Here is a 14,235-nt window from a genome sequence, read left to right on the forward strand (position 1 = left end):
CACATATCTGTTTTTGGTTCCAGCTTGCTACAACTGTGTTGTATTTTTTTCAAGTGTTGCATTCTTTTCTGTTTGTAAAGACTATGCACAACAAGAAGAGGCAACAATGTATGATGAATAAGTAAATGAAAAATTTTGTTCATTTAGCAGATGCCTTTATCTAAGTTAACTTTTACATTAGCAGGCCATAATTCTTAATGGGTGCATGATTACAAATTACAAAGTTAACAAATAACTGAGAGCAAATTTGAAATCTGCAAAAAAGAATAGTAGAACCTCAGTTAGTCTTTATGCTAGGAGAAAAGCTAGAGCTTCATCAATATTAAAGTTGGCTGAGATAACTTAGGTGAGTACAACTACAGATGCAGTAAATGCTTGTCATCTGCAGATTCTGTTCTTGCAGATTTGCTTATCTGCTTCTATCAAAGTGTAACCCATAACGCAACATCCGCAGTCTACTCGTGGCAATTCCTGGCCTCGCGCTGTAGAAAGAAAATTCTGAGAGGCCTACTGTGAAGCATCACAAGCTCCACCAAGGGAGGCTGTAGTTTTGTTCTCACGATATTAACAAGTCTCCATATTTAGACAATATTCTACAGTATATGTTCTCAGTATTTTACCTTGTTTATCAGATAAGTGTATTAAAGTTTCTGACAGGCAGTGTGGCATGCTTTGGACTTCAAACCTTGAGGCTGTTTGTTCAAATCCCACTTCTGAGACTATGTGACTATGAGCAAGTCACTCCAACTGCCTGTGCTCCAATGGGAAAAAGAAAAGAAATGTAACCAGTTTTACCTCTTAGATGTTATAAGCAGCCTTGGATGAAGGTATCAGACAAATAATAATAATAATAATACATTTCAACAATGGCATACTGCTAATAAAAGTGTATTGCCAAAGTACAAAAGCATTGTAATTAACTTTGTTAATTTCAGAAATTACAGTATATGTTTATTACTAGCAAAATACCCGCGCTTCGCAGCGGAGAAGTAGTGTGTTTTAGAAAGCAATGAAAAGAAAAGGAAACATTTTGAAAATAATGTAACATGATTGTCAATGTAATTGTTTTGTCACTGTTGTGAGTGATGAGTGTTGTTGTCATATATATATATATATATTTACACACACACACAAACATATATATATACATATCTATACATATACACATATATACATACATATATATATATACATACACACACACATATATAAACATATATATACATATACATACATATCTACATATATACACACACAGCTATTTCGTATCAGTGCAATACGCTGTTTGTTAAAACGGATGACACCCGCTCTTACGTGCAAGTCTGCGTGGATATTATGAACTATTGTATTTGTTCAAGTTCTATTTAAATTTTAAATAGAAGGAATTTTTATTTAGTCGACAGAAATATCTTTGGTAGGAATGGTAAAAACAGACAGGAATATTATTCCTGAATAAATCAACTCAAACCTTAAACAACTTATAATATTTTGCTCTCCATAAAAATATATCCTGTCTAAATTATACAAGTTAGAAATAAAGTAAACATTAAAAGAACAAACATTCAAATTTCTTTACTCTTATGTAATTTTATATTTTATAAAAAATAAACTTAGATTTTAAATATCCCAAAAGATTTTGCTCTCCATAAAAATATATCCTGTCAAAATTATACAAATTCAAATATGAACATGCTGCATAACAAAACCTGGAAATATAAATAAAATGTGTTCCTTTCAGCAATAACAAATCAAATCATTCAGTTGTCTTTGCTCATATGTCATTTTAGAGCTGGACACCTGGCATCTTTTTGGCCACAGGTTCGTTTCTGTTTGCTGTGAGGTTCTGTGTTGTGGAGATTCTCAGGATGGATTGCAGGTGCTCATCAGTGAGGCGACTCCTGTGTGCTGTTTTGTTAGTCTTTATCACTGAGAAGAGCTTCTCACACAGATATGTGCTACCAAACATGCACAAGGTTCGAGCCGCATGTAGACGGACTTTTTTTGTTCTTCAAAGTCACCAAAGCGCCGTGCAAACTCAGTGCGCTCAGTTTATCAGCAAAGTGCGTATTTGGGAACACCGTAGTGACGACTTGGTTTAACATTACTTGGTAATAGGGAAAGTGGGGCAAGTGGTTGTGTCTCCCATAAAAGCAGCCTCAATTGAAATCACTTTGTGATTGTGCACGGTAAAACGTCCGCTGAAGTGTCAGATTCTTATTTAATTCTTCTGCTTTCTGTATCTTCTGCTTTGCATTCAGGTCTTTCAGGTTACCCTGATGTTTTGTTTTATAGTGCCGTCTTAGATTAAATTCTGTAATTACAGCCACATTAGCTCCACAAATGAGACACACGGGTTCAGTAAACATATACTCAGCCTCCCATCGGTTTTAAAGGCTCTATTTTCAGAATCAACTTTTCTCTTCAGCATCGTGTGAGCTAGCCGCAATAACTTGCAGCATCTTAAGGTAGACTTGATTAACGCGTAACTGTTCGGCAAGGCAGCTGAAGCGCTGCATTATGGGATCTGTAGTTTATTGTGTTACCAGCGCTTCATATACCGGGCTTTAATAACAATAATACAGTATATAAAATGATCTGCGGGCGGATATAATTACGCCGGGCGGATGTGGCCCGCGACCCTTGAGTTTGACACATATGGACTAAATAGAACTTGAAAAGATATATTTTTTTCAAATGTGATCGCGCAATTCAGATAGAGTTGGCGCACTACAGCCTGCATGCCTCAATAAGTCATCCTCCCCTTGCCCTTACTTTTTTACCGTTCATCTAATGAATACACTGAGTATGGCTTTACCAAAACAATCACTGATGGCGAATAAAGTATCCATTATTCGAGTATGTAGATCGGGTTATATATATATACATATATATATATATATATATATATATATATATATATATATATATATATATATATATATATATATATATATATATACCAGCGTATCTGAGAGTAGTGTGTTAAAAAGGTAGAAAAAGAAAAGGGAACATTTTAAAAATAACGTAACATGACTGTCAATATACAGTATTTGTTTTGTGAGTGTTACTGGGTGTTGCTGTCATCAAGGATTTGATTATCATTATTTCTTTCAATCAGGTTCGTATTTGTAGGATGTGTTGTGTTCAAGTTACATTCCGTGTTTGTCAATCGTTGTAAAGATGACAGGTTTCATTCATCGATTCGTTTCTTACTGCATCAATAAACAGCTCGTCTTCTTCTTTATCTGAGACCTGACACACTGCATGCACGGGTTTTTACACTGTCTTCCTTTAGCGGGACATTGACTTTTCCAACGTGTGCTTTGTTTCCGCAGTAGTTGGATTTATGAATATGCTTGTATGTATGAGACGCTTCATATTTTTGCTGCCTTTTCAATTGTGTAATTCAGTTTTTGTTCAGCGCTCTTTGGAACTGTTGCCTTTTATCTGTGCACTGCGTCAGTTCACGTGAGCCGCTCGGTGTACATGCATCGAAGGTTCCCAGCTGTGCTGGTGCCATCTGGTGCTATGTCCGTGGCTGTATTTAATGTTACCTTAGTCCTGGCACTTAAAACTTTCTCTCGCAGTTTCGCTGAGTTTGTGTCAAACACCACCCTGACCATCTCATCTTCCTCTGCATAAGCACAGTCCTTAACCCGTGAATATTTAGTGGCAGTTTGCTATTGGATTGCCGCTGACGGACGGCCTTATATGGGCAGGCACTAAATTACAAGCGCCAGCGCAGCCTGTCTATGAACTTAATTTAAAGTGTAGGTTTACACCGTACTTTGTTTCCGAAGTAGCAGAACTCATCAATATGGTTGTATATGTCACTCGCTCGCTTCTTATTGTTTCACTGCCTTCTCAATTATATAATGCATGTTTTCTTCAGCGCTTTTTGAGGTCTTCCTGGTTTTCTATGTACTGCGTGATTACGTGGGAGGCGTGTCACACGAAACTCCGCCCCCACGGCGTTGAAGCTCATCTCCATTACAGTAAATGGGGAAAAACTGCTTCCAGTTATGACCATTACGCGTAGAATTTCGATATAAAACCTGCCCAACTTTTGTAAGGAAGCTGTAAGGAATGAACCTGCCAAATTTCAGCCTTCCACCCACACGGGAAGTTGGAGAATTAGTGATGAGTCAGTGAGTGAGTGAGTGAGTGAGTGAGTGAGTGAGTGTGAGTGAGGGCTTTGCCTTTTATTAGTATAGATAATGGATAGCAAAAGAGTATGGTGAACAGGATCTGCTAAACCTAACCCCATTTTTTCCCATTGAATGAAAGCTTCAGTATCTCTGATTTCCTTTTCTGCCAGATTTTTTAGAAATATAACCCCCGTGGATAACAAGAATTAATTGTATTTAAAAAGAGGACAGAATGGAAGAAAGCCTAAGTAGTCCCAAGTTTCTGTGCAAAGAGGTTGTTTTCAAGGAGCCACTGAATGTCAGTAGATGGAGGCAACTTGGGCATTTATTCCCCAGCATGGCAACAAAAACTGAGATGCTTCATCTAGTTTTAGCATGTCCGGAGAGACAAGGGGGTAAGTTGGAGCACTGGGTAATAGTTGAAAGGTAGGACGGAGGGGTGTGCTCGGCTGCTTCTGTGTCAGAACTGTAGTTCCTCTTGTGCATGTCTGTGTTGTTAATTTTAGTGTTGTTTATGATTGCATATTTTAATATGTATTACATATTTTAATTGATTCATTCAAATATGAGATTGTTTTTACTTTTGATTGAAAAGACTTTTTACCATTAAATGCTGTTTTACTGAATCTTATGTTTGAACATCATATTAAGTGATTTTTTCTGTGACCCTGCCCTGGATAAGCAGGAAATGAATGTAATGTATTTATGTGGAACAAATTAAGTTCAGTATTAAAAAAAAAGAAATGTGTCATTAATTTGTTTTTCTTATTTTGTTTGTGTTCTTCCACAGGGTTTTAAAGATCCTTACCAAAGAAAAAGAAGAAGAAGAAGCTAAGCTCTTTCTCAGCCTTGGATCACAATTTCTCAAGGTCTTAATGACTCACTAACTTTTTGATCTCACCCTTCATCTTCTCTAATAGCAGCTTTTTCTCATCTTTTTTTCCTTTCATCTGCCCTGGCTTTGTTCCCTCCTATTTTTGTTACCTGTTAGGTCTTTCCTTTTCAGATGCACATCTAATGAAGTCTTTATAGCTGAAACGTTGTGTCTTTAACTTTCTTTCATGTTCAGTGCAAAAATAACATTTAACATATTTTTGCAATTTACTAGTTCACTTTGTTGAAAGAAAAATTCAACATCATTATGTCATGAAGGTAGTAGTGCTATAAAGGACCTTTGGATTAAACACCACTCTTGGCAAATGGATTCAGATTTTCCTTACTGGTAGTCTTCAGACTATCAGGTTTGCGGAACAAAGAGAGACATCTAACAGTCTCACAACCCAAGGGGCCAGGATTGTACGCTTTGACTATGAACCTTTTTTTTCTTGACTGTTGTGTTGGGAAACATGTTATAAACACTTTTATTCACTTTAATGATGACAGAGCAGCAGTGGCGCTGATTACCAATGATGAAGAGACAGCCTACATGGAGGAGGTTAAACTTCTTACTGAATAGAATTGGATTACAGAAGTGCAACCCTGTCGGGGTCCCTGGGTGCTGTTAGGGAAAGATCTCCCAGGTTTCCATCAGGGAGTTAGAGTCAGCAGGCAACACTCTTGGAGGAAGTTAGGAGTAAGAAATTGTTAGAATCATGAATTGCTTATTGATCTATGCATGGGTGTTTATTGAAAAGATGTGGTGGAGAATACAGTAAATATCTTTTATTTAAACTCAGAATCATGTTGGGCATTACTGTGTCTGTGGTTTGGGGCTCAGTGACACCCCCTTGCGGTTATAACCAATACAAATAACAAAAGTTAAAGTTACAAATTACACTAAGTTGAGTTGAGGTCTTTTACGTACAGGTATGTTAAAACTTGGCAGAAAGGTCCAAGTTGGTTATAGCATCTGCTGCACAGTTCCAGGATGCTAGGTTCAAAGTGAAACCCTATAGCTTTCTACATGCAACTTGCATATTCTTTCCATTTCTGTATGATCTTCCTCCATGTACCCCAGCATTCCAATGGAGATGTTAGTGACCAGTATTATTGATTGAGTGAGTGAATAAATAAGTATGCCCATAATGAAATGGCCCTCCATGTGACTTACGTCATGTCTTGTGCCTGATGTTGCTGGGATATGTTCTGGCTTCTTAGACTAAGCAAATCCATAAAATAATGGATGGAAGTTCTGAGGCTTAAGTGCTCCTATAACTCCAGAAACATACAGATTGGTTACATCTACAATTTAGATAACACTGGAGTATTACTAAGCAAAAGGAAGGTCTAGCAGGACTTGAGTGAGGGAGAAACCTGCAATGTAGAGTCACTATGCACTGCAATGCAAGAGACAGTATAGCAAGCCACTTCAGATGATGCCCTAGAAGTGAAACTTTTAATGTAATTGAAATGAACAACACTGGAGGGCATGTGATCCCACAGATGATGGGGGTGCCTGGCTCTCTACATAAAGTAAGATGGTAAAGAGGGTTGGCAAAGGTACAAAAAGCAACTTGACTGGAAAGAAGCCACACATTGTTGCAAGTTGAAATAAATGGCATTACAGTACCCTTTTAAGGTTAAGACGTATGTGGACTGGCATGAGGTCAGTCATTATCCTCCTTTCTGTTTGTTGGCATTCAAAACAACTCTTTAAAAATTAATGAAGGGGTGTAGGGACACCAGAACTCAGTCTTCAGATAAAATGACAAATTACTTTAAACTAACAAATCAACATACTTTCCCCAGCATAACAACAAATACCACAAAACCATAAAAAACTTTATATTGGAAAATCATACAGTATTTTATTTTTATGAAATCTTTCTCATTACTTTGTACTTTCTAACATACCCACTGATAACGCCTTTCTTTTGTCCTTATCTTTTCTGTCCTCCATAGTCTTGCTTTTTTACTGATAAGTACTAAAGCTGACTCATATGTTACCTGTAGAAAACTTTATGGGTCTATTTCATCTCATAGTATTATTTTTCTTTTCTTGAACACAACCTTAGTTTGGATGTGGCACTGCAATGTGTTAAATGACAGTATATCTATCCATGCAAACTGTAAAGAGAAACATCACTTTAACACTAGAATTACCAGAGCCTACGAAAAAACTCGTAATTCCGTCCCACCTTAAATCACTTCTTAAATCCCTTCACACCTCTCCGCCAGCGCCCTTTGTCTTCTAAATGTGCTGATAAAGAGAAGCTTGGAGCAGCCGGCTATTCCGTCCCCCCACCAATTTAGAACGTGCACGAACTTCTCTCAGCTCATGCCTTGATTGAGTATCTGGGAGTGAAGTGGAGTTTTAGAGTGGAAATAATAGATCGTTGTTTGGAACACACGCATTTCATGTCTGTTCCGTTTCTACAGTAATCTGTGTCAACACATTGTTAAAACAGAAACGTTTTTCTATATTCTAGTAGTAGATGTCAAAATGTAGGCATAAACTATATAATGTATGAAGACTGAAGTCCAAATAGCAAAGAAATGTTTTCACAAGAATAACACAATTGCTTTTATTCAAAAATATAACTGCAGAAACAAAAAGCCGCCTTAACATACGACATTGACACCAGTTTATTGTAACTGCCTCTGGGGTTCAATAGACTCAGCCCGCTTGGAATCAAGAGGTCGACGAGTTCGATCCTGCGCCCCTCCGTTTTGAGAAGTAAACTGCTCTTAGTCTTACTATTTTAGAATAAAAGCATACATTTGATTTCAGTCTGTAACAGCCGGTGCAATTTATGATCCTCGTAAAGGTTAGCTTTTTTTTTATTCACTTTTCATTCTCTCAGTCGTTCAGAATCAATCCATACAACCCCATCTGACACGGCTGTTTTCACTAAAGACACGCTATAGCTCTGCAGTGTACCACGATGCATACTAACGCCAAACCCCCAGCCCCTCCCCGGGTTCTGACACACAAGCGTTGGCGAAGCTGCCTTCTTCGTATCTCACCGTCACTTGCTTTTCTTTTATTCAGTTTTATTGAGTGTTCCTGCCAGTCCCGCATGTTGCTGTATGCTGTTTCTTTTGTACTCCAGGACATGCAGAGGAAAGAATGGTAAAGACCAGTAACCGGCTATATGCAATCATCAGACACTCCCCATCTGCCCGTGTCGTTCAAACACAGGAACATATATTGGTGTAAAAGTATAACAAAAGTGCACTTTTATTCAAGTGCACTTTTTCCATCGCCTTTTCCTGTAAGAAGCAATGTACACACTTCTCTCTATGCTGTGGTTTCTATTACACACCTGAAAGAAAGAGACAATATATGTGAAAATATAATCGCACTAATGCAATATTATTTGAAAGCGAACAGCGTCAGATCGGGTGTGAATTTATGCAGGAACTGGAAATTCTCTGATGCGGGACCTTCCCCAGGGAAGAAAGTACAGTGTCAGGTGCTCATTCAGTGTAATAGAAACCATAGCACAGAGAGGTGTGTACACGGCAACAAGTACGTGTCGTAAATGTAGGAAGGACGGTCCTTGGGTGTGTGGGAACTGTTAATATTTGAATGTGATGATTTTATATAGCACGGAATGAAAATCTGCACTTCTTAGCATTGCACCATGCAAGCTGTCGTATCAATCGCCTACTGTAACTTGCTTTCTTTTTCTTGGTTATACAGGTAGTTTTGAATAAAAGTGCACTTGTTTTGTTTGCGAAATGAAGTGTCTGCGTGCACTTTTCGTGGCATTACACGTGTATTTTTGAGCATGCCCACAGTAAAAAAGTATTGAAAAGTATAACAAAACAACGGGCAGATGGGAGTGTCTGATGATTGCATATAGCGCCGAACTTACTGCTCTTTACTATTCTCTCCTCTGCGTGCCCTGGAGTACAAAAGAAACAGAATACAGGCGCTATAGCTCTGCGTTGTACCACGATGCATACTAACGCCCCCACCGGTTCTGACACACAGGCGCTGCGAAGCTGCCTTCTTCGTATCTCACCGTCACTTGATTTTCTTTTTATTCAGTTTTATTGAGTGTTCCTGCCAGTCCCGCATGTTGCTGTATGCTGGATATTTTCACATGTATTGTCTCTTTCTTTCAGGTGTGTAATAGAAACCACAGCATAGAGAGAAGTGTGTACACTGCTTCTTACAGGAAAAGGCGATGGAAAAAGTGCACTTGAATAAAAGTGCACTTTTGTTATACTTTTACACCAATATATGTTCCTGTGTTTGAGCGACGGGCAGATGGGGAGTGTCTGATGATTGCATATAGCGCCCGAAGTTACTGGTCTTTACCATTCTTTCCTCTGCATGTCCTGGAGTACAAAAGAAACAGCATACAGCAACATGCGGGGACTGGCAGGAACACTCAATAAAACTGAATAAAAAGAAAAGCAAGTGACGGTGAGATCTGAAGGCAGCTTCAGCCAGCGTTTGTGTGTCAGAACCGGGGGGGTTTGATTGTGCGTTAGTATGCATCGTGGTACACTGCAGAGCTATAGCGCGTCTTTAGTGAAAACAGCCGTGTCAGATGGGGTTGTATGGATTGATTCTGAACGCGACTGAGAGAATGAAAAGTGAATAAAAAAAAAAAGCTAACCTTTACAAGGATCATAAATTGCACCGGCTGTTACAGACTGAAATCAAATGTATGCTTTTATTCTAAAACAGTAAGACTAAGAGCAGTTTACTTTTCAAAACGGAGGGATGCAGGATCGAACTCGTAAACTCCTGATTCCCAAGCGGGTGCTGAGTCTATTGAACCCCAGAGGCAGCTATAATAAACTGGTTTCAATGTCGTATGTTAAGGCGGCTTTTTGTTTCTGCAGTTATATTTTTGAATAAAAGCGCAATTGTGTTATTCTTGTGAAAACGTTTCTTTGCTATTTGGACATCAGTCTTCATACATTATATAGTTTATGCCTACATTTTGTCATCTACTACTAGAATATAAAAAACGTTTCTGTTTTAACAATGTGTTGACACAGATTACTGTAGAAACGGAACAGACATGAAATGCGTGTGTTCCAAACAACGATCTATTATTTCCACTCTAAAACTCCACTTCACTCCCAGATACTCAATCAAGGCATGAGCTGAGAGAAGTTCGTGCGCGTTCTAAATTGGTGGGGGGATGGAATAGCCGGCTGCTCCTAGCTTCTCTTTATCAGCACATTTAGAAGACAAAGGGCGCTGGCGGAGAGGTGTGAAGGGATTTAAGAAGCAGTTTAAGGTGGGACGGAATTACGAGTTTTTTCGTAGGCTCTGGTAATTCTAGTGTTAACCAAAGGTCACAATTCAGAATTCTTGTATGTCATGTCTAAGAGACCACCCAGATTCATAAACATAGTTCTGTTCCAACTTATTTAAATGGCAACATGCCCAAGATCTTTACCTAACATCATGTAACATTTTAAATAATGCTAAGAAAAATTATTTATTTGAATAGTTCAAAAGCAGATAATTATTGATGGATTAAAATAATTTTCCCATAACACATGTACTTATTGAATGTCTAGTTGTCAAACTTAGACTCGGATTTCGTAGTAACACACATAAACAGAAGGTAATTGCTTCTGCAAATAATAAAGAGGAATAGTACACACAAAAAATATATTAGATTGATTAAGACAATTGATTAAGATTTAATCAATCTAATCATTTTAATCAATTTAATCAATAAGGGAAGTCTGGGCCTCTCTGCTTAAGCTGCTGCCCCCGCGACCCGACCTCGGATAAGCGGAAGAGGATGGATGGATGGATGGATGGATTAAGATTTAATGTGTGTAAGTTCATTGCAAAAGTAAAGAAATACAAAAGATCTAATTCTGCAAATAGAAGACTTAAAGCTTCTGAAAGAAGTTAAAAAAAATAATCTTAATAATAGTTATAAAGGCTCCAGAGCTTCATTCACAAAAAATGATTGATTGCAAATCTGAATATACTGTACTATAACAGTTTTTGGACTTTCATTTCAACTCATAACACTGCAATAAACAAGGTGTCAAAGAAGAAGACATTTAAGTTAATATAAAAGTTCTTATCCATGGGAGATACGTAATCACTTTATGTTCATCAGGAAAAAGCCAAAATAATGATACAGTAATGAAATCAAAGGTGAAAGATACATTCTTTATATGAATATGGATCTAATGAAATCAAACGTCAATTTCCGGTAATGCTTAAGACAGTCAATTAAAAGATTCAGACTTTCAAATAATACAAAATTGAGGGGGTTAATCCAGCCTTGTGTCCAGCATTGGTGAGACGGGCTCTAATATGCCACAATGTTGAATTGGAAGGAACTGGTTCAGAAAATGGAAGGATGAACAGTATTCCAGGAGGGAAGAAATGGGTATCAAAGTCCTGATATACAAACACACATCAGTCATGTCCATGCCTTATGTTGCCTTCTATTGTAAACATCTAGGTACACCCCAAATGCAGAAACATTTGCCATTTTAGTTTCCACTGCACCCATTCTGTTCTGTTTGTAACTTGTGGATCCCTGTGGACCAGTGACTCCAACAAAGTTGCTGTTTTGGTTATACTTACAGTATGCTGTTATACCTGACAAACAATATTGTCTTGCACAAAAAAATAGTTTCACCTATATTTACCCTTGAAGTCTGCACACACATACAGGCACATGATCCACTTGATACCACTTTACTTCTTTGAACAGCACTGTTTATAGATTACGTGGGAAGAGCAGGTGTACCTAATAAATTGACCTATCAGTGTATACAACACATGGCATTAGCAAGAGACAAAGCAGTAAAAAAAAAAAATCTGTTTTTATTGATAGCTGTACAGAATGTAAACATTTCCAAATAGACTATACTGAACTGTTGATATTGGAATGGTACTTTATTATAACAGATTATTAAACAGGACAGATTGTAAAACATGGCTAGCAGCTGCTCAGAAGCACCTGGGAGCAGTTCACCTTCTTACTCACTTGACAATTTCCTGTACTGCTTTGTTCACATAAAAATTTTCACAGTTATAATGTAATGTACCTAGAATTTTGACACAGTGTGGCGCTATACAGCTATAATAATGCACCACAGGGAATACTTTTTTCAAATATTTGTCTTTGTATTTACATTTAATAAAAAAGACATCTGTTCTAAATCAATTCTAGAAAAATTGGAGTTGTGGTAAATATAAAATATTTAATCATTTTGATTACCAGTGCTCAGTGACATATATAATGACTACATCTAAGAAAGTGATAGCACCAGGCAATGGGTAAGGGTCGTACAGCAGACACTGGAATGATTCCTGAAGGTAGATATCGGTCTGCTTTCTTAAGTTAATATCGACTGTCTCTCTCCAAACAGCCCACTCCAGTGACAGTGTCAGGACAACGACAAGTTCGACCAGCAGGGGTTGCCAGACACAGGTGTGTACAGCCACCATTGTTCACAGTGCAATAGTTCTGGCCTGTGGATAAAAAAATATATATAAAATCAACTGCAGGTATTCAGATAGAAAGTAATACATTTTACAAACAGCATCCCGTCAAACATTCAAAAAATACAAATGGCATTAATGGAAACTTCTCAACAAGATATATCCTGTACACCTACAGTGGCATATAGTTTTTTTCCTGCTGAAACAATTATTTGCACAATGGTATCTGTTCTGTATTTTATGTTTTTATCTCAAACAGTATTTGTCAGCTTCACCTCTAGATTAAGCTGTTGATGGCATTTGATGAATTCAGTATAGAGCATATTTAATATTACACTAGATAACAGATTCGAGTTCAATTCATGAATGAACTCATCAATCCCAATTCAACCAAGAAAATGGAAATTGTAAATGAAACTTAAAGTATAGGAATCAAAATTAGAAATTAAATTACATTCAATTGAATGAAATTTTGTGCAATTACTTGTTTTGTGTTTTTTTCTAAGCATAAACATAAAGTTATATTTATAACTATACAGAACTATATAAAAACTAGAAATTAAGCCCGTTACAATAACGGGCGCTAGAACAGTAGTGCATAAACATTTGTATGAACAGTCTATATTAAATGGCAAGGGACCTTGTATGTGGCTATAAAATGCGTCACTGTATTGTGTGCCTTTAATTTTCTCTCGCAGTAATACTGGTTTGTATTTTCATAAAATACCTGTAATTTACTTTGACAGTAATACAGTGGAACCTCATTTCACGACCATAATTCGTTCCAAAACTCTGGTTGAAACCCGATTTGGTCGTGAACCGAAGTAATTTCCCCCATAGGACTGTATGTAAATATAATTAATCCGTTCCAGACCATACAAACTGTATGTAAATATATATTTTTTTAAGTTTTTAAGCACAAATATAGTTAATTATACCACAGAATGCACAGTGTAATAGTAAACTAAATGTAAAACATTGAATAACACTAAGAAAACCTTGAACACCAGAGAAAAATAACACTACAAGAATTTGTGCTATAGCCTTACGACCCGCTCTCTAAAAACACTTTTTTCTAATGAGTTTTAAGCACAGGGAAAAAAATGAGCATTTGAAAAATCCGTAATTTAATAAACAACCAAGAAAAGTAACATTGCAACAATGAACACGCGCGCCTGTGTGTGTGTGTGTCTCTCTTGCGGGCCTGTGTGTGTGTGTCTCTCGCGTGTGTGTCTGTCTGCCTTGCGGGCCTGTGTGTGTGTGTGTCTTTCTCTCTCGCGCGCCTGTGTGTGTGTGTGTCTCTCTCTTGCGCGCCAGTGTGTGTCTCCCTCTTTTGCGCGCCTGTGTGTGTCTCTCTCGTGCACCTGTGTGTGTGTGTCTCTCTCGTGCACCTGTGTGTGTGTCTCTCTCGCACGCCTGTGTCTGTGTGTGTGTCTCTCGCACACGCGCCTGTGTCTCTGTCTCTGTCTCTCTCTCTCTGCACAGGGAGAGACTGAACACGTGCGGCCCCGTGCATGCGCACTTCACCAGAAGACACACACATGGACACCTGGACGCACACCGGGGTTTTATTAAAGAGGATATACTGTATATGGGAAGTCACACAAATGCGCTTAGATGACAACTTCAGAGCTCATCAAGAAGTAATTCTACTCTGAACCACATGTTGGTGCTGTCGCTTAATGTCTTTTACCTTTCTCCCTCTGCAGAATGAATGACTGGACTTAACACTTATGATGTGACTTCTGGATTTTG

General features: G+C 37.9%; 1 protein-coding gene across 1 annotated transcript in view; it reads right to left on the reverse strand.

Annotated features, from left to right (window-relative positions):
• Nucleotides 1–11,839: 11,839 nt before the first annotated feature.
• nid1a (nidogen 1a) overlaps nucleotides 11,840–14,235 on the reverse strand; it is a 153,931-nt gene continuing 151,535 nt past the window's right edge. The window contains exon 19 of the mRNA XM_039737865.1: nucleotides 11,840–12,510. Coding sequence (XP_039593799.1) covers nucleotides 12,380–12,510 — 131 coding nt within the window. The 3' untranslated portion in view covers nucleotides 11,840–12,379. The remainder of the gene's footprint in view (nucleotides 12,511–14,235) is intronic.

This window comes from Polypterus senegalus, chromosome 16 (genome assembly GCF_016835505.1).
Source record: "Polypterus senegalus isolate Bchr_013 chromosome 16, ASM1683550v1, whole genome shotgun sequence".
In the NCBI taxonomy this organism is placed as follows: domain Eukaryota; kingdom Metazoa; phylum Chordata; class Cladistia; order Polypteriformes; family Polypteridae; genus Polypterus; species Polypterus senegalus.